General features: G+C 39.0%; 1 protein-coding gene across 5 annotated transcripts in view; it reads right to left on the reverse strand.

Annotated features, from left to right (window-relative positions):
* Window positions 1–3398: 3398 nt before the first annotated feature.
* akap9 (A kinase (PRKA) anchor protein 9) overlaps window positions 3399–20948 on the reverse strand; it is a 206815-nt gene continuing 189265 nt past the window's right edge. For all 5 annotated transcript variants that reach the window (XM_072253717.1, XM_072253716.1, XM_072253715.1 and 2 more), the window contains 8 exons: window positions 20172–20277; window positions 18245–18424; window positions 16233–16436; window positions 15751–15983; window positions 15154–15233; window positions 12899–13055; window positions 12238–12377; window positions 3399–5249 (listed from right to left, as the gene is read on the reverse strand). In XM_072253717.1, the coding sequence (XP_072109818.1) occupies window positions 5206–5249; window positions 12238–12377; window positions 12899–13055; window positions 15154–15233; window positions 15751–15983; window positions 16233–16436; window positions 18245–18424; window positions 20172–20277 (1144 nt within the window). In that variant the 3' untranslated portion in view covers window positions 3399–5205. The remainder of the gene's footprint in view (window positions 5250–12237; window positions 12378–12898; window positions 13056–15153; window positions 15234–15750; window positions 15984–16232; window positions 16437–18244; window positions 18425–20171; window positions 20278–20948) is intronic.

Raw genomic sequence — 20948 nt, forward strand, 5'->3', positions numbered from 1 at the left:
GAAATTTTGGTGTCTCTGCTCATGAAGTGCATTTGTATCCCTGAATTGAGACTTATTTGCACTACTGAGCACTCAAAGACAGCAGCTTGGTGAATTTCCTTGTATTATCACATCCTTTTGTGATTGATTCTCAGTGTTAAACTTCTATCAATTTGAATGTTGTCCCTTTTGCAACAGGTACTTTAACATTTTAGAATGTCACTAGCGAAATGTAGAGAACATATGTTGTATTTTTCCAGTGGTGGGCTGCTTGTATGAACATTAGGGAGTGAAGTTTGCTTTTAAATATGAATTTGGAGTTTCTGAAGTTGTGGTATAGCTTGGTTTGTAGAAATTTTGTACCAGCTTGGGATGGATAATTATGGTTATGACTTTGTAGCCTCTCAAAATGGGATTGCTTAAGGCTTTAAAACTGTTGTCTCACTTGTGAATGTAATAGGTTGTCATTTTGTTCTGTATTATTTTAACTAATTATGTAGCACCAAAATTGGTCATTGGATCAGGAAATTCGTCTCATTATTTATACCTCATCCCTCAGCTAGCCTCAAAACAAAGGAGTTATGTTGAAAATGCATGAGCAAAAGCATGCCTATTTGGTATGGTGTTTGTAAAACAGTAGTTTAATGCATAAGTTCAAATTTATAAAGTAAAAATGTATAAAATGATTAATTAAGTCCTCAGTTGTAGTTAATTCATGAAGGCATGTCACTTGTTTGCTGTTAATATTTTACCATAAGACACAGGAGCAGAATTAGGCCATTTGGCCCATCAAGTCAGCTCTGCTATTCCATTGTGGCTGATTCATTATCCTTTTCAACCCCATTCTCCTATCCTTTCCCTGTAACCTTTTTGCTCTTACCAATGAAGAACCTGTGTTTTAAATATATGTAATGACTTTGCCTCCAGCGCTGTCTATGGCAATGAATCCTACACTTTCACCACCCTCTAGTTAAAAATATTCTGACTCATCTCTGTTCTAAAGGGACTTCCCTCTATTCTGAAGCTGTGCCCTCTGGTCCTAGGCTCTTCCACTATAGGAAACATCCTCTCCACATCTTCTCTGTCTAGGCCTTTCAATATTCAATAGGTTTCAATGAGATTCTCCTCCCATCACTTCCCATTCCTCTAAACTCCAGGGAGAACAATTCCAGAGCTATTAAGTGTTCTTCATGCATTAACCCTTCTGTGCCAGGAATCATACTGGTGCACCACCTCTGGTCCCTCTCCAATGCCAGCATATCTTTTCTTAGATAGGGGCCCCAAAACTGCCCACAGCACTCCAACTGCGGTCAACCAATGCTATATGAAGTCTCAACATTCTATCCTTGCTTTTATATCTTAGACTTCTTGAACACTAATATTGCCTTTGTCTTCCATTTTTCTTTCATGTATCTGCTGCTATCACCACTCCAGGCAGGAGATTCCAAGCACTTATCAGTATCAGTTTTTAAAAAAAACATTTACCTGACTTCCCCTCTATACTTCCCCCAATCACCTTAAAATTATGCCATCTTGTCTTAGCCACCCTGGGAAAAAGGCACTGGCTGTATATCTTATACGTTCATCCTATCGTCATAAAATGTGCTCTCTAATCCAGGCTGTATCCTAATAAATTTTCATTCTCTTTAAAGCTTCTTGTGATGATGCTACCAGAAATGAACATAGTACTCCAAGTGCCGTCTAACCAGAGTTGTATCGAGCTCGACAATATCTCATAGCTCTTGAACTCAATCCTCCAGCTAATGAAGGTCTCCAAACCATTTGCTGCCTTAACCACCCTATATATTTGCACTGCAATTGTGAGATCTTTGAATGTGGACCTTAAGATTCCTCTGTTGCTGCACGAAGCTAAGAATCCCATATGAACCCTGTACTACCTTTCAAAGTGTATCACTTCACACTTTCTTTGAATTGAACTCCATCTGCCACCTCTCAACCCAGCTCTGCATACTATCAAAGTTCCATCATAACCTTCTATCCACAACCCTAGCAATCTTCGTCATCTGCAAACCTATTAACTCTTCCCCCACCCACCTCCTCAGCTAAGTCATTTATAAAAATCAAGAAAAGCAAGAGTCCCACTCAGAACAGATCCCTGTGGAATATCACTTTTCACTGACCTCCAGGCAGAATACGCATCACCTACTACCTTCCTCTGCCTTCTATGGGCAAGCCAATTTTGAATCCATGCAGCCAAGTTTCCTGGATCCTAAGACTTATGACTTTTTGAATCAGCCTAGCATAGGGAAACATGACAGGCTTATTTTCTTACATCCATAAGCATCACATTCTTTGCTTTATCAACTTGTTTTGTTACTTCCTCAAAGAATTCATTCAGGCTTGAGTGGCATGGCCTGCTCCTCACAAAGGCATACTGACTACCAGACAATGCTTCTTGAAAATCAAGAATCTTCTTCAATAATTTGCCCACTACCGATGTAAAACTCAATGGTTTATAAGTCTCAGGAGTATCCTTATTACCTTTCTTGAATAAAGAAATAACATTTGCCACCATCTAATCTGCTGGTATTACTCTTGTGGCCAGTGAGGATGCAAAGATCATCTCCAAAGGCGTAGCAGTCTCTTTCATTTCCTGGAGTATATCAAGGCTTTGGGTATTATCTATCCTAGTGTTTTTCAAAACTTCCAGCATATTAGCCTGTTTTACGTTGTCCTCACATTCGTCATGGTCCCTTTTCCCTTTCAATAATGAATACTGAAGGCAGGTATTCATTAAGGACCTACCAACCTTCTCTAATTCCAAACATGTTTCTTCTGTGTCCCTGATTGGTCCTACTTGAATAGTCATCCTTCTGTTCTTTATGTACACAAAGAACACCTTGGGGTTTTCATCAATCCTACTCACCAAGGCCTTCTCATTTCCCATCTAGCTCTCATTTCTTAAGCTCCTTCCCAGCTACCTTATGACTCTCAAGAGTCCTGTCTGATCCTTGAGTTCTGAGCTTTTTTCCTCTTGTTCCACATTTTTCATCAACCATGGTTCCTTCACCCCACTGTCTTTTATCTGTCTCAAAGAAAAAAAGCATAGCATTGTAAATAAAACATCACTAAACAATCCAACTCCTCTCAAACTTAAATAAATGATCTGCTGCCAGAGTTGGTCTTCAGTTATTGATCGTGTGACCAAGCAGAAATTGTTGAGAATTTATTTGAAAAGTCTTACAGAAAATCATTATTTCTAAAGATGAGTGTGGAATTTAATTATTTTGAAGCACCTTAGCCACTTAACTACAGCTCTAAATCACTTCTGGGCACAGAAAGCACCAACTTTCTGCATTCAAAGAAGATAACAGCATAGCACCACTGTTCTCTGCAAAAAGACGACAAGTTGACAACTTGGATTTACATACCATCATTAACACTTTAATAATGTTTCATGTGCTTCACAGTTATTACAAAAGCTAACCTAATGATTGGTCATACTGGTATCTTGATAGAAATTTTACAAAGCCCTCCTAAGGTCTGGACAATTAAAGAAGACTACAGTTGGGAAAATGGTAATACAACTCTGGAAGAAGAAATTTAAGGTTTGTAGGTAGTTACAGTAACAGGCAGAGTCAAGCATCTGAATTTAAATTTTAAAGTCAAAATGTCTAGGACCTGGGGTTAATGACCACAGGATCATTGACTGATAATTAATGAGGTCTGAATGTGTTTATGTGAGTGGAAGCAACTGCACATGAGGATGGTTGAGATTGGAGGAACTGCATATCAAACACACAGTATAACAGATGGTCTGTGAGTGTGTGGAACCTGATACGCTTTCAAACAACACTACATAAAATGAAAGCACCACATTAGAACAAGATTAATAAGAGCTCCTTAGGGAACAAGATGTTGGTAGCTTGCAAAGAAGAGAATCCATTACAAATGCCTGTCCTGTGCAACTTGATTTGAATGAGAGCAGATTAGCTGGCAGTCATAATGTCAGGAGGGTGATTGAAGAGTTTCAGAGAATTAAGTTTGTTGATTTTTCAATACATTATTCCATTTGCAAGCTTGCAGAAATTAACTTGCTATTCTTTCCTCTGTGAGCAAAGCTCTCACAATATCCAAAGATGAGAACATTGGTGGGGATAATAATTCTCAAGCATAACTTACTCACAGCCTAAATTAGCTCAACCATCAAGATCTTAAATGTTGAAAATCATAGGCCAAATGAGGCAAGACATTCAACTTTGGAATGTACAAATATCAACATTTCATTGCAAATACTGAATATTAGAATTATTTTCCCAAGTAGTTTATTGGGAATAATAATGTATAATCAAAGGCAGTACTGGATTTTCCTTGACAGTGCTAAGTACTTAAACATAGTAATTAGTCATGATTTTTTTATGGTGCTGCTATGAAATACTACTTGTCATGAATAAACTCTTCTCGGGCTACCAGCTGGGCACAGGTATCGATTTTAACCAACATTTCAATGTTAAACTCTGCCATCTTAATCAGGAATGATGCCTCGGCATGTCTAGTCCGGCTTCACATCTAAACTAGTTTGCCATTTACTGTTATTATATGATTATTTTAGACCATCTTTTATGAGTCAAATGCAGTTACAGATATATTTTAAATCCAAAGAGTCAGAGGAAAATTGTCCTTCCAAAAACAAACTGAGAATGTCAAATTGTTCAAATTTTATATGACAGTGTAAAATTGCAGTTCTGTAATCAATCAGCTTCGTTCCGAGGAAAAAAAGTGCAAATTTAAAAGTTCTGAATTCTGAATTCCTGTTTATTTCAATACTTTGACAAAATACCCATATAATTCAAAACCTCTACCATTACAAAAATAATTCCTCTACAAACTGTACTTACTGTCCACTGTGCCAAAGCTGTAATGGACCTTGTAGTGTAACCTCAGCAGCCACCAGAAAGACTGCAGTGCGCTTGGAATCATTTAATAAACATTTTTCCTTCTACCCTTTAAATAAACAGCTTTAAGTTATAATCATGTTTAAATTAGCAATCCACAAATATACAATTAAATTATTTAGACAGATTGTATCCTGCACATTGGAAGCTTAAACTTATTTAAAGGATAAAATACATTTAGACTTGCAGGCAAGGCAGTTTCATTATCCAATCCACAGAAGTCCCACAATATACAGAAAATAAAAGGAAAAATATTCAAAACAGCTTCAAAAGCAATCCAGTTTCAGGTCAAAAAGCAGTTTCCAAGGCACTATCTTCTGGTCCCATAGTGCATCTGAGCATAAGACGCTGAACCTAAGTATTGCAAAGAAAACAAACTGATGAAAAGCCATAAGGTATGGTTTATGAACAAATAATTCACTAGGTAATTCTAGAATAATCAAGACATTTCAAATATTTTACCTTGTGAGCAAAAGTTATTTTACTGGGGGTCAATGCTAACTGGGGGAAAAAACACACTATTTCCCAATGGATCTTACTGAGTAGAAATTACATCCATAGGAATGACAAACAATATCTGCCTTAGATGAATTTCAAAAATTGGCCTGTGAATTTAAAAAAAAAACTGGTAGCATTAGTAACAAACCAATGCACATGGCAAATCTTTGAATATTTAGTGGTCTAATTTGAAACTGAACTGATTAAGGAAAAATATGGGTAATAGTTTGCATATACATGTACATTCCTATTTAAATCAACTCTATTAATTCCTTTTGATTTCATGGATTAACAATCACATGGAGATGTTTCTGTATAACCAGAAAAGTTTATCTGAACAACCAACCAGTTTTAAAATAAGAGCACACAAAGCCTTATGGGAAGCGATCAGGAGCAAAAACTTGTTTACTATGTCCTTGAAAAACTATTTCTGCTGGAAATAGGATTGCCAGCTTTAGTCTCATCCTTTCTGTATGTACAAACTTCATAGCTTGTTGGTTAACTTTCTAAATTAACTATACACGAGGAGAATAATTATCTAATCCAGTAAACACTTAAACATTTAAAAATGAAATGCTGTTACAGGTTATTAGAATCCCAATCTGACAAACATTAAATTTAAGTACAGTGGATTCTGGTTAATTGGGCCATTGGTTAATTGGGGTAGTTGCTTACTTGGACAAAAAATAATTGAAAAAAATAGCCAGATTCCCTTCATTTATTTGGGACAGGAGACTTTTGCCAAACAGTTTCTACCTAGTCAGTCTAAGCAAGTAGCTGAAGAAGTGAGCGGAAGAACTCGGGTGAAAAAAGTCGTTTTTTTAAAAACTGCTCGGGGAGAAGGGTCTGCACTGCGCAGGCGCGTGACGTAGCGCGCCAAGGTTTAAAAAGACCACCATATACAGCGGCCATCGTCGGAGTGGACTGAGTCAGAGTGGGGCGGCTTTGGCTCAAACAGGCTTCAGCGAGAACAGGTAGAGGCGAGGGTAGGTTCTAGTAAGTTTTTTGTTCAGATTGTCTAGCGTAGAGAGAATGCCAGGCAGGATGTTGGAATGCTCCTCTTGCAGAATGTGGGAAGTCAGGGAGCCCTCCTGTGTCCCTGATAACGACACCTGCAGGAAGTGCATCCAACTGACAAACCGTGTTAGGGAACTGGAGCAGGAGCTGGATGACCTGCGGATCACTCGGGAGAATGAGGAGATTATAGATCGTAGCTACAGGGAGGTAGTTACGCCAAAGGAGCAGAGGACAGGAAATTGGGTCACTGTCAGGCGAGGGAAGAGGAAAAGGCAAGCAGAGCAGGGTTCCCCTGTGGCCATTCCCCTCAACAACAAGTATACCGCATTGGATACTGTTGGGGAGGATGACTTACCTGGGACAAGCTGCAGTAGCCGGATCTCTGGCACTGAGACTGGCTCTGCAGTGCAGAAGGGAGGGGGGAAAAAAGAGGAGAGCGGTAGTGATAGGGGACTCGATAGTTAGAGGTAGAGATAGGAGGTTCTGTGGTCGTGACAGAGAATCCAGGATGGTTTGTTGCCTCCCAGGTGCCAGGGTCAAGGATGTCTCTGATCGATTGCATGACATTCTGAAGTGGGAGGGTGACCAGCCAGATGTCGTGGTGCACATCGGTACCAATGACACAGCAAGGAAGAGTGAAGAGGTCCTGGACAGTGAGTAGAGAGAGCTTGGTAGGAAGTTGAAAAGCAGGACCTCGAGGGTGGTAATCTCAGGATTGCTAGCTGTGCTACGTGCCAGTGAGGGTAGGAATAGGATGCGCTGGAGGAGGAACAAGTGGCTGAGGAACTGGTGTAGGGGGCAGGGTTTCAGATTTCAGGATCATTGGGACCTCTTCTGGGGCAGGTGGGACCTGTACAAGAGAGACGGGTTACACTTGAACCACAGGGGGACCAATATCCTTTCAGGGAAGTTTGTTAGTGCTATTGGGGAGGCCTTAAACTAGATTTGCAGGGGGATGGGAACCAGAGTGCCAGAGCTGACAGTGTGGCTGGGGTGAAAATAAATGATGTTGAAAGTTTAAGCAAATCCGCTGATAGAAAGGTTGTGAGTGGTGGTAAAAGTCTTCTGAGGTGTATATATTTCAATGCTAGGAGTATTGCAGGGAAGGCGGATGAGTTGAGGGCGTGGATTGACATGTGGAATTATGACGTTGTAGCAATTAGTGAAACTTGGCTACAGGAGGGGCAGGACTGGCAGCTTAATATTCCAGGGTTCCGATGTTTCAGATGTGATCGAGGCAGAGGAATGAAAGGTGGGGGAGTAGCATTGCTTGTTAGGGAGAATATTACAGCAGTGCTCAGGCAGGACAGATTAGAGGGCTTGTCTACTGAGTCCTAGTGGGTGGAGCTGAGAAACAGGAAAAGTATGGCCACATTAGTGGGATTGTATTACAGACCACCCAATAGTCAACGAGACTTGGAAGAGCAAATCTGCAGAGAGATAGCAGGCAACTGCAGGAAACATAAAGTTGTGGTGGTAGGGGATTTTAATTTTCCGTACATTGATTGGGACTCCCATACTGTTAGGGGTCTAGATGGTTTAGAGTTTGTAAAATGTGTTCAGGAAAGTTTTCTAAATCAATATATAGAGGGACCAACTAGAGGGGATGCAATATTGGATCTCCTGTTAGGAAACGAATTAGGGCAAGTGACAGAAGTCTGTGCAGGGGAGCACTTTGGTTCCAGTGATCATAACACCATTTGTTTCAATTTGATCATGGACAAGGATAGATCTGGTCCTAGGGTTGAGGTTCTGAACTGGAAGAAGGCCAAATTTGAAGAAATGAGAAAGGATCTAAAAAGCGTGGATTGGGACAGGTTGTTCTCTGGCAAAGATGTGATTGGTAGGTGGGAAGCATTCAAAGGGGAAATTTTGAGAGTGCAGAGTTTGTATGTTCCTGTCAGGATTAAAGGCAAATTGAATAGGAATAAGGAACCTTGGTTCTCAAGGGATATTGCAACTCTGATAAAGAAGAAGAGGGAGTTGTATGAAATGTATAGGAAACAGGGGGTAAATCAGGTGCTTGAGGAGTATAAGAAGTGCAAGAAAATACTTAAGAAAGAAATCAGGAGGGCTAAAAGAAGACATGAGGTTGCCTTGGCAGTCAAAGTGAAGGATAATCCAAAGAGCTTTTACAAGTATATTAAGAGCAAAAGGATTGTAAGGGATAAAATTGGTCCTCTTGAAGATCAGAGTGGTCGGCTTTGTGCGGAACCAAAGGAAATGGGGGAGATCTTAAATAGGTTTTTTGCGTCTGTATTTACTAAGGAAGCTGGCATGAAATCTATGGAATTGAGGGAATCAAGTAGTGAGACCATGGAAACTGTACAGATTGAAAAGGAGGAGGTGCTTGCTGTCTTGAGGAAAATTAAAGTGGATAAATCCCTGGGACCTGACAGAGTGTTCCCTCGGACCCTGAAGGAGACTAGTGTTGAAATTGCCGGGGCCCTGGCAGAAATATTTAAAATGTCGCTGTGTACGGGTGAAGTGCCGGAGGATTGGAGGGTGGCTCATGTTGTTCCGTTGTTTAAAAAAGGATCGAAAAGTAATCCAGGAAATTATAGGCCGGTGAGTTTAACGTCGGTAGTAGGTAAGTTATTGGAGGGAGTACTAAGAGACAGAATCTACAAGCATTTGGATAGACAGGGGCTTATTAGGGAGAGTCAACATGGCTTTGTGCGTGGTAGGTCATGTTTGACCAATCTGTTGGAGTTTTTCGAGGAGGTTACCAGGAAAGTGGATGAAGGGAAGGCAGTGGATATTGTCTACATGGACTTCAGTAAGGCCTTTGACAAGGTCCCGCATGGGAGGTTAGTTAGGAAAATTCAGCCGCTAGGTATACATGGAGAGGTGGTAAATTGGATTAGACATTGGCTCGATGGAAGAAGCCAGAGAGTGGTGGTAGAGTATTGCTTCTCTGAGTGGAGGCCTGTGACTAGTGGTGTGCCACAGGGATCAGTGCTGGGTCCATTGTTATTTGTCATCTATATCAATGATCTGGATGACAATGTGGTAAATTGGATCAGCAAGTTTGCTGATGATACAAAGATTGGAGGTGTAGTAGACAGTGAGGAAGGTTTTCAGAGCCTGCAGAGGGACTTGGACCAGCTGGAAAAATGGGCTGAAAAATGGCAGATGGAGTTTAATACTGACAAGTGTGAGGTATTGCACATTGGAAGGACAAACCAACGTAGAACATACAGGGTTAATGGTAAGGCACTGAGGAGTGCAGTGGAATAGAGGGATCTGGGAATACAGATACAAAATTCCCTAAAAGTGTCGTCACAGGTAGATAGGGTCATAAAGAGAGCTTTTGGTACATTGGCCTTTATTAATCATAGTATTGAGTATAAGAACTGGAATGTTATGATGAGGTTGTATAACGCATTGGTGAGGCCGAATCTGGAGTATTGTGTTCAGTTTTGGTCACCAAATTACAGGAAGGATATAAATAAGGTTGAAAGAGTGCAGAGAAGGTTTACAAAGATGTTGTCGGGACTTGAGAAACTCAGTTACAGAGAAAGGTTGAATAGGTTAGGACTTTATTCCCTGGAGCGTAGAAGAATGAGGGGAGATTTGATAGAGGTATATAAAATTATGATGGGTGTCGATAGAGTGAATGCAAGCAGGCTTTTTCCACTGAGGCAAGGGGAGAAAAAAACCAGAGAACATGGGTTAAGGGTGAGGGGGGAAAAGTTTAAAGGGAACATTAGCGGGGGGCTTCTTCACACAGAGAGTGGTGGGAGTATGGAATGAGCTGCCAGACGAGGTGGTAAATGCGGGTTCTTTTTTAACATTTAAGAATAAATTGGACAGATACATGGATGGGAGGTGTATGGAGGGATATGGTCTGTGTGCAGGTCAGTGGGACTAGGCAGAAAATGGTTCGGCACAGCCAAGAAGGGCCAAAGGGCCTGTTTCTGTGCTGTAGTTTCTATGGTTCTATAACTAGTGTCAGTTGCGTGCACTTGTGTGGCAGTCACACTGTACCGCGCTTGGAGCGAACAGCTTCTAAATAGCGTCAGTCGTATTTGTGCTAAAAAAAAAAAAAAAACATCAGCAATTTATGTCACTGATAGTCGGCGAGTAACAAGGAGTAAGTCAATTTTGAACTGTTTTGCTCACTGTGGTTTCAAGCATTCAGGCTTGGAGACGACATAAACAACAAGGAGTGAACATGAAACGGTTTCACTACTTTTAACAGGTTAGGAACTATGGTGAACTTAAAGGTATCAACAATCATCTTGAATGTTACAATGATAATGAAAATTTGGAGGATGCAATTGTCACAAATTTTATGAAGGCATTCCATTTACTGCACTTGATATCGGCGCTAATTTTATTCATTTACAGTCAATAGAAAATGGCTGCATAATTCATCCAATTTATAGTACTGTATTGGTAGTATTTTATTTTGTTCTGTATTTTATTTAAATAATTTGTTACTCACTTAAATGGTAGTTTGTCTTTTTTAAAGTACTTTTGTAACTATAACTACTTACTTACTGCCTGTTACACCGCTGGTGTTTAGGACAATGAAGGTCCTCCAACTCTGTCTATACTGTTGCACACAGATACAGAAGGATTCTTCATTTGCTGTTTCTTTAACAATTTTGTTTTACCGGTCTAGGACATTAACCCTGAGCTGGAACCCTGAACCTGAAGGAATGGTAGATCACTTTTAGCCTGGCCTTTGACCTGTTTGGCATGGGTGACCCTACCAAGAGCCAAAGCATAGAGCCAACATGGCTCTCTGGGTCATTGAGGCACACAAGCCTCCAAACCCTATGACAAGATTGTGGTCCTCTTGGAGGAACTCTAACTGCTAAGAGTGGAAAATCTTGAGCAGTGGACCCTACTTCAGTCTGTGCTTGGAGTCCCAAGCTTCTGGCTGCTTATGTGCTTAAAATTTGACAAATCTGCCCCTTTATATCTCATGTCAACAAAATTAATACAGTAAATTAATTCAGTGCCATTTAAGCACTGAAGTCATGTAAATCCTAGTTGTCATTCATGATTGAGAAGACAGAGTTTTCATTAAGCATTACCTCCTTCTAACCATGTAAGGTGAAATTGAACCAGTAGCTGAAAGCTCAGAAGGAGTTGGGTGGGGATGTCAGACCAGCAGGACCATACACTCAGTCACCACTTTATTAGGTACACCTGCTCCTTAGTGCAAATACCTAATCACGTGACAGCAACTCACTGCATAAACGTATGCAGACATGGCAAAGTGGTTCAATTGTTATTCAAACCAAACATCAGAATGGGGAAGAAATGTGATCTAAGTGACTGAATGGAATAATTGTTGGTGCTGGATGGGGTGGTTTACATATCTCAGAAAAATGTTCTTGATTTCCTGGGATTTCCACACACAACCGTCTCTACACTTTACAGAGAACAGTGCAAAAACAAACAAAAAAAAATCCAGCAAGTGGCCATTCTGTGGCCAAAAAAACCTTGTTAATGAGAGAGGCCAGAGGAGAATGGCCAGACTGATTCAAGCTGACAGGAAGGTGACAGTAACTCAAATAACCGCACGTTACCACGGTGGCGTGCAGAAGAGCATCTCTAATCACATCACATTTTGAACCTTGAAGAGAATGGGCTACACAGCAGAAGACCTCACCAGTTTCCACTCCTGTACCTAATAATGTGGCCACCGAGTGTGTGTGTCACCAGCCCAAAAGGAGGCTCGGAAACATGTTACTTGGCATATCCACTCAGGCACAAGTAGAACATAATCAACCAAAGAACAGATTTATAGCTCCACCTAGCAAGTTTTCAAACAAGCACCAAAACCATATCAGTACTGAAACCGTATTACCTGACTGCACACTTCCCAGTCGTCGCTGCAGCGATTCCAGTCTGTTAATGTAATCTGTTAAAGCTCTGTCAGGGTCATAGCTTTGGAGGTGTGAAGCTGCCAAGGACCCTGAATTAGAATCAGGTAGACTGGATTGAGACCTAGGAGATGAGGAAAAAGCTTAGATATCTACATGCGCCTTGACAATTAACATTGACTCAAGCTAGTGGTTATCTGCCAATTTTAGACAAGCAGTAACATCAGCAAAACTCTATCAAAAGAGTATGATGTGTTACAAATAACAAATATATGTTTGTAAATGCCAAACACAACATTTACTCATTCGAATGTGTCTATAGGGACAGTAATAAATTAAAACTAATAGACATGTTTACAGTATGTAATTTTCAAAATAGTTATAGCTGTCTATGCAAGTAGGAATGTGCTAAAGAGGCTTTGAAATTATTTGAAAATCTGACAATTCTATTTCATGTTACTTTTCTCATAGGTACACAGTTATACTAAATATATAGAGTTATTCCAAAACAAAGACATAAATGTGTTACTAATTCAATAAGCTTCAGTGGATGATACTAACAGACTGAACCATTTTTATACAGATACACTAGTTATATACATTAATTTTTTACATTATATTAATTACATTATGCCAAAAAGTCACCTGTGTTGAGAATTTGTGGCTGATCTGGGGGATTCTTGACCAGATCTTTGTCTACTTGTGCAGTGCCTACGATCTCCAAATAATTCTCTAGCTAAGGACGATTCCAAAGATATGGTTCCAGAATGTACAAAAGGAGAATCCATTCTTAGTTCATTAGCTAGATTTTAAAGAACATTTGAATGAATGTGTGGCAATGATTAACCAATTACCCATTACTTAGTTTACATTTATACATGATACTGAAGGCTCTGCCTTATGGTGTGACTTTATTTATACATCAAACAGTTGGCTTGTTACAACAGAGAAGTAACAATTATGCTATGTATGCTAACTAAAGTTGAACAATGATAGACTTAAATGAAGGCTCTTGGATCCACTGGCACAACCTACCATCTTTTCAACTGCTGCCCACAGAAGGGAGATTCATTATACAGCAAGTATCCGTGACGTTGGGCCACCTTAAATTTCAGTAACATTACCTTTATTTTAAAAACTGAATAAATTTTCCATTTTCCCACATCCCAGGGAAGCGATAGCCAATACCAGAGGACGGTCATTGAAGGCGAGTGTAGGAAAGTTTAGGAGATATCAGAAGTAGGTTTTATTTGCACAGAAAACTTTACTGTTCTGGGTTCTAAATGTGCTACAGCCATTAAACCTTCCACTATATAGCCTCATCAATTGTTGCTAAGCTATTTTAGTTGGAAGAATAATGGAGCACATTATCACCAACATAAATCTATTTACTCTGTGCCCACAGTTTTCAATCTTTCTGCACAAATTCTAATTAACAAACATAAATAAATAGAATGTATGGACAACTATACATAAACAAAGACTGATAAACAGCAATATGCAAAAGACAAATTGTGCAAACAAAAAAATAAGTAATACTAAGAACATGAGTTGTGGATTCCTTGAATGAGTCTATAGGTTGTAGAATCAGTTCAGAGTTGAGGTGAATGAAGCTATCCACACTGGTTCAGGAGCCTGATAGTTGAAGGGTAATAGCTGTTCCTGAACCTGCTGGTGTGGCACCTAAGGTTTCTGTGCCTTTTCGGTATATAAATACAGTAAGTGTATGCATTTTACAAGTATTTTACTTCAGTACAGGAACTAGACAGAGTAGTTCTGTTATGGAGAGACATGAGAAGCCAAATCTGTTCTCCCTCTAGTGGAGAAGGTTAAAATGGGAAATGATATAATTATAAAAAACTTGAAAGCTATAGTTAAGATACACTGCAGGAAGCTGCTGCTTATCAGAGGTAAATAAGGAGAGTTAGGGTGAGTATGAAGAGATCTGGAGGGGATACGAAGGGCACCTTCTTCACCCAGTCAGTGTTAAGTACCTTGAATGCACTGCCTGTGGGAATATTTGCAGCTGAATTGCTGACACCATTTGATTGACTAAATGAGTACTTGACTGCCTTAGGCATTGTAGGTAATGGACTAAATGCTGGGAGGAGGGATTAATATCCATTGGATATTCACTAATATCCAAGGGTCCACTTGGACAAGTTGGGCCGAATGGCCAGTTTCCCTGCTGTACAATTCTATGGCTACTTAGAAACCGCAACCTGTTCCAATATTGAACATGATCATGGTTGAACCCAACTTTAATTCCTCAGCTTTACCACTCCACAATGACCTGGTTCTAATTTTTAGGCTATACCCTCTAGTGTTATGTTCCCCCATCATCAAAAATAATTAAGCTGTAACCATAGTATTTCTTTCTACATTAATGTGCTAAAAATCACCATTTACGCCCAAAGGGAATGCAATCCTCATTTGTGTAACCATGCCAGATAATTATCCTTTGAAAACAAGGGACCATTCCTGTAAACCTATGTTGTACCCTCTCCAAGGGCAGTGAATTTCTCCCAATATCTTATGTCCAAAAAGGATCAAAGGTACATGAGGTGTAAGCAAGACTGTGTCTGAGATTAGCTGAGCATAGCTTGTAAAATGAGCAACCTTTAGTTTTCTTGATTATTTTTTGACTTGTCCATTGAATTTTTATGATTCTTGAACCATTAAGACTCTTTGAGCTGCTTCTGTTTATATTATAGGAAGTACTTCATCCTTTTCATTTTAGATTCAAATTAGACATCACTCTTGATGTAAATCCCCTTACCACAGTTAACCTGTCTTTGAAATCACTACCCTGAATACTATACTACCTACCTTTGTATTATTAACAAATTTGGGTCTCTGGTTTACAGTTCAATATCAAATCGTCATTGAAAGTAGCTTACCCAAACTCTGGCCATGACCATTTCTGTTTAAGCTACTTGACCCAGAAGATCTCTGCCATCTGCGGACCAAGAATCTCAATCTACAATAGAGAAAGTTTAAAACAATAGTTAAATGTTGAACAAACTTCATCTATTATAATGCACATGAATATTTTGTACAACATTCTGGCTTTAACTTTTAACATAATAAATCAATACTAGAAATGTGAAAATATAACATCAATGGAAATTAAAATAAATAGAATAAAAGTTCTTTAGTCCTTCCAGCCTAAAATTTTCAGCATGTTTGAAAAACAATAAGCTATTGCTTTCTTGCATAGCAAATATTTACATGCAAATTAGTGCTACAAATAATAACACTATTAAATAAAAGCACCAGCAAACCTTGGGTGAATGTGAACTCTGGGAATAAGGCGAAGAGATTTCCACTCTTAGCTTTTGCAGTTAAGAAAATTCTGAATTCCAGTTGGCAGAAAAACCATGTACAGCTAAAACCAATATAAAATGGTATTACTGGTGCTAAATAATTACTCATCTAGTTACGGGCTACAGCAGAATTGATTTCCTGAACAATCCAAACCCATTCCAATTGCTTACCTTGAGATTGCTACGGCTACCCTGACCACAGAGCGGAATCGGGTAAAACTTCTGGAACGACGTGTAATAACCTGCAAGCTTGTGTAACATGGGTGACCACCCATTCGGGCAATAAACGAGAGGGTCGCTTGCTCACATTCTTGAAAGCCCCCGAGCAGAAGTAACAGGTACTTTTTCTGATAGATTAGTGCCTTTCGGAAACTCTCTGCCCGCAGATACTTTCCATAGATTCTCTGTGATGTAAATAAAAATGCTCTTAAAATTCCAAATCTTTTATTTCAGCAACAAACCTTTTTAGTTCCACAATGTTATATTTTTATTTCAGAGACGGGGAAGGTCTTTATCATTTTTAGGTTAACAATGTCACTCTACAATTGCAATATTAAATTCCATAATACAGCAGATATTTCTCTACAAATGTAATCAAATATGACCAACTATGACTGATGAAAAAGTGGGTTTACGGCAAAAAGTGGATTTACCTTTACAGCAATACTTTCAGAGCATGACCCAAGCAGTTCTGTCTGTAAAGCTTCATTTCTGGCTTCAACTTTCATTTTGGCTAACTCTGCCTCTGTCAGCTTCAGGGCCTGCTGAAGGTTTGATTTTTCCTTAGCCCAAGCTGCTCTCTCTGATTTCATTAGGATGTCAACACAATCCTGGTTATCCAAAGATCTTCTAGTTAGCTGAAAAATGGGGGGAGGGGATAAAAGACACATGTCAACATACAGACTATTGAGAATGTAAAAAAGCTGGAAAAATAACATCTTCCTGACGTTCTCTTCCAGGAAAAGTAGGACCTTTACAATTGGGATGGTTTACTCCTGAAATGGAAGGGTAACAATATCCTTGTAGGAAGGTTTGCTGCCTCCCAAATGAGTTTATCACCATTGGCAGTCAAACAATTGTATGTTACTAATTCAAGGGTAGTACAAAATAAGTTCTTCATCAAATCAATTTAGATTTTCAATTTACTTTCAGACTACTGTGGAAACCATATCAGTGAAAATTATGGCAAATCAACATTCATTTATCATCAGTTAGAGCATTTCTTTTTGTATGGTTCATGTCAGGAGAACATTGCAACATATAGCTGACAGTAAACTGGTGCGTTGTTTTGACTATAATTAGCTACGTTATACTGATGTGACTTTTGTGGGTAGAACATACCTGAGCAATTTACAGATTTAATGATTAGCTTTATTTGTCACATGTACACTGAACCATACAGTGAAATACGTTGTCTGCGTCAATGACCAACACAGTCCAAGGATGTGCTGGGGACGGCCCGCAAGTCTGCAATGCTTCCAGCGCCAGCATAGCATGCCCGTAACTTACTAGCCCTAACCTTTTACATCTTTGGAACGTGGGAGGAAACGAGCCACCAGATATGCTGGCGTTAGAGAAGGTCCAGAGGTGGTTTACGAGAATGATCCCAGGAACGAGAGGGTTAATGCATGAGGAGTGTTTGATGGCTCTGAGACCATAAGACCCATATTCTCGAGAGTTTAGAAGAATGGGGAGGCGGGGGCTCTCAGTGAAATCTACAGAATATTGAAATACAGAATGAACATGATGCTTCAAATAGTGGAAAAGTCTAAGACCAGAAGGCACAGCTTCAGAATAGAAGAACGTTCCTTTAGGACAAAGATGAAAAGGAATTTGTTTAGCCAGAGGACGGTAAGTCTGTGGAATTCATTGCCACAGATGGCTGTGGAGGTCAAGTTCTTTGGTGTATTAAGGCGGAGGTTGGTAGGTTCCTGATTAATCAGGACATCAAAGGCTAAGGGGAGAAGACTGGAGAATAGGATTGAGAGGGATAATAAATCACCCATGATGAAATGTTGGAGTAGACTTGATGGACTGAATGGCCTCATTCTGCTCCTATGTCCCATGGTCTTCTGTTTATGAGCACGATGGTCTAAGCTGACACCAACTTTGTCAGATCTGAATTTGATATTTTATCCCTTTTTTGTTTGAAACTGGCAGTTGTGAAACAACTGAGGAGCTTACTGGGCCAGTTGTGAACATCATTGTTGTGAATCTGGTCACATAGCAGTCAGATCATGCAAGGACGGCAGACTACAATTTCTGAAGCAAGTTAGTGAGTCCAATTGGATTTTGCAACAAATCAGCATTTTACGGTCATTACTGCTAAGAATACTATCTTATTCCTCCCCCTCTCCCAAGAACTAAAGTTCCACAGCTAGTGAGAAGTTTTTATCTAATTATCTGTATATTTAGTATCTGCATCAGTTGTCCATTTTAAAAGATGTCAGTAGTGGACAAAAATTAAATACACTTTGAAACAAATTTACTGATCAAAATACAATGTTGATTTCATGAAAATAATTTTTGAAAATATAATAATCTTAATGGAGTGCTGATTCAAATCAATTGATTCTAATCTGCCAATATTTTAAATTTATATTCTCAATTCTTTGTGCTTCAGTTATTCTTTCAGTTTAATCAGCGTTTCCACGCTATTACAAACCTGCTCGCCGCTGGAACTGAGATGACGGTGTTTTCGAACCTCTTCTTCTAGTTTCAGGAGATTGTTGTGCAAGTCATTCTTTTCTTCAGAGAGTCTGCTAACGTAACCCGTCAAGTCTGCATTCTGCCTTAATAATTGCTCAATAAGACTACTTGTTGATCCCGTAGAATGAATTATATTCTGTTGAAACATGTATAAGAAAGAACTCTTCAATTATTTTTGTACATATCTAAAAGGCATTCAGTATCAAAAAGAGGCACAGTGAACCTCAGTTGGATCCAGATTTAGAACAAGTGTAGACCCAACTCTTAAAGCTGGCCTATAGATGCATACAGTTTGCCTGCCATGGTGACTTGGTTTATATCATAGGCTTTCAAAACCCATCAGCCTTCCTTGTCACTCACTGCATCTTATCTATGCTATACTAACCAAGTAAATAGGGCATTTTGTTTGAACTCTGTTTGCGATGTACACCAATTCTGATGCAATGAACACTACAGTGGCTTATTATTTTGTTGCTCTCACTCAGATAAATATTGAGAGAGACTACAACATTTTCACTTGCATTCTTATACAAATGGCGTCCACAGGAAGCAGCCTTGAAAACTACAGCTGTGTCTTTAAAAGTATCCTATTAGCTGGGAAATGAAATTAAGTCTGTCACTAACTTTTAAACCAAATATCCCACAAGCCTCAATTATCCAGAAATATATTTGGCAATTACATCCTAGTAAAAATACAGGTTCCTGCTCAATATATTCAGCCTGGTTAACAAGCTGCAGACAATCATTCAATAAGTGACAAAAAGGTCATGGAAATTGTGAGTAGCGTAAGTATTCTGCTAGGCCATTGCACAAGCTATATATGGAAGTAGCAGCTGCTAACGCAAATTTGAGCAGTGAAAGGCCCATTGTAGTACTGCAATATTGAGCAGCAATCACACCTTTGGGTTGTAAGGTGCAATTTAAGAATATTCACATTTGATCCACCATGAATTAACAAAACATAAGTAATCAGATGCAGTTTTGGAGGCAAGTTCTGATGCCTCTGATTAAAGGACATTGACTTGAAACATTAATTCTGCACAGATTAAGTCTGACTAGAATGTCAGAACTCAATATCAGATCGAACAATTTCAGATAACTTACTTTTTCTGGTCAATTCTGCTGCAAGGTTATCTACTTGTAAGATCCTTGCACCACAGTCCAACATTCTCCTTTTGGTTTTGGGTCTCAGCCACAACTCTGACCTACATTTCATAGCTTTTATATGTCTCCTTGTTTGCTCTCTTTTTGATTACACTCACTAATCTATCAAATATACAACTCCAAGAAACAGCAGAATCACTTCAACAACTCTGGCCTCACCTTATCAGTGATAATCCCTTTTATCTTTTCTATTCCTCCTCTACCCACTCTTGAATACAAAACCGATGTTTTCTCTTCTTCTTGGTTCTGGTGAGGGGTCTTAGACTTGAAACATTAACACAATTTCTCTTTTCACAGATGCTGGCTGAACAAATGAGTGCTTCAATTTTTTATACCAGGTTTCCCATATCTGCATTTTGTTGATTTTGAATATATGAAACATTTTCTGTTTTTATCTTATCCTCATTCTCTGCCTTTCATGAAAAAGAGGTTAGGAATTAATTATGAGAGAATATCCTAATTATAAATCTGCCAATTGTCAACGTGTTGCCCAGCATCATCTGACATCCAAAGCCAAACACGCAAATATTAATTTAAGCATAACAAAGGGAATATTGTTTCTATAGTTAAACTGTTTTTCAGCGTGTGAAACAAAAACTAAGATAGCTTATCCATTTAACAACTGGTTGGATAGGTTACCAGCTTTAGCAACTTAAAATTTGTTTAATTGAAACTGTAAAAGCAAAAGATCTATACATTGCAGTGTATTTCATTCTCACCTCTACAGGAATCTGTAGCTGCTGCAACTGCAAAGCCAAATCTTGAATGCTGTTGTGTAACCAAATGAGGTCATTTTCATCTGTGGTTTCAGCACCATCCTGAATCCTGTTGTGAATGAACAATGCATTTTTCCATACTTAATCACCAAATGAAATAGGATCTTAAAACATGTAGAATAAACAAAAATGCTAACAACAGACCGCACTGATGTTTCTTTGCATCTTTTCAGTTCATTCAATTTTCATTCTAAAGCTCCTGTTAATAACCCAGAACTTGTTTGGAAACAGTGAAAATATAACTCTACACTCACAGCATTTCTTCACACAAATACCATCGCGTTCTGGATTTTTATACACGTGCTCTTTGTGAGTCTCGCAAAGGGACAGAACGTTCACTCATTTCAGTGGAGGGCAAGTGTAAATTAATTTACTTATTTTTTTAAAAAATTGAGTTTGGTAATTTTAATTGCTTTTAAATTCTATATTCATAAATCATTTTTAATAATATAAAATGTTTTTTGTTCTATTTACAATGAAGAGTTTTTGGATGCCATTCTTAATATCAAGAGCAGTCAGAAACATTCAATGTTTTTGATAGGTTTCACAACCAGTTACACTAGAGATATTTGTAGACAGGACGGTGAAGACTCCATTTGGCATGTTTGCTTTCACTGAGTACAGGAGTTGGTATGCCATGTTGCAACTGTGCAAGAAAGATGGTGAGGCCATATTTGGGTTGTTGTGTGTGGCTCTGTTTACCCACCTATAGGCAGGGCA

Source organism: Mobula birostris, chromosome 3 (genome assembly GCF_030028105.1).
Source record: "Mobula birostris isolate sMobBir1 chromosome 3, sMobBir1.hap1, whole genome shotgun sequence".
Taxonomy (NCBI): domain Eukaryota; kingdom Metazoa; phylum Chordata; class Chondrichthyes; order Myliobatiformes; family Myliobatidae; genus Mobula; species Mobula birostris.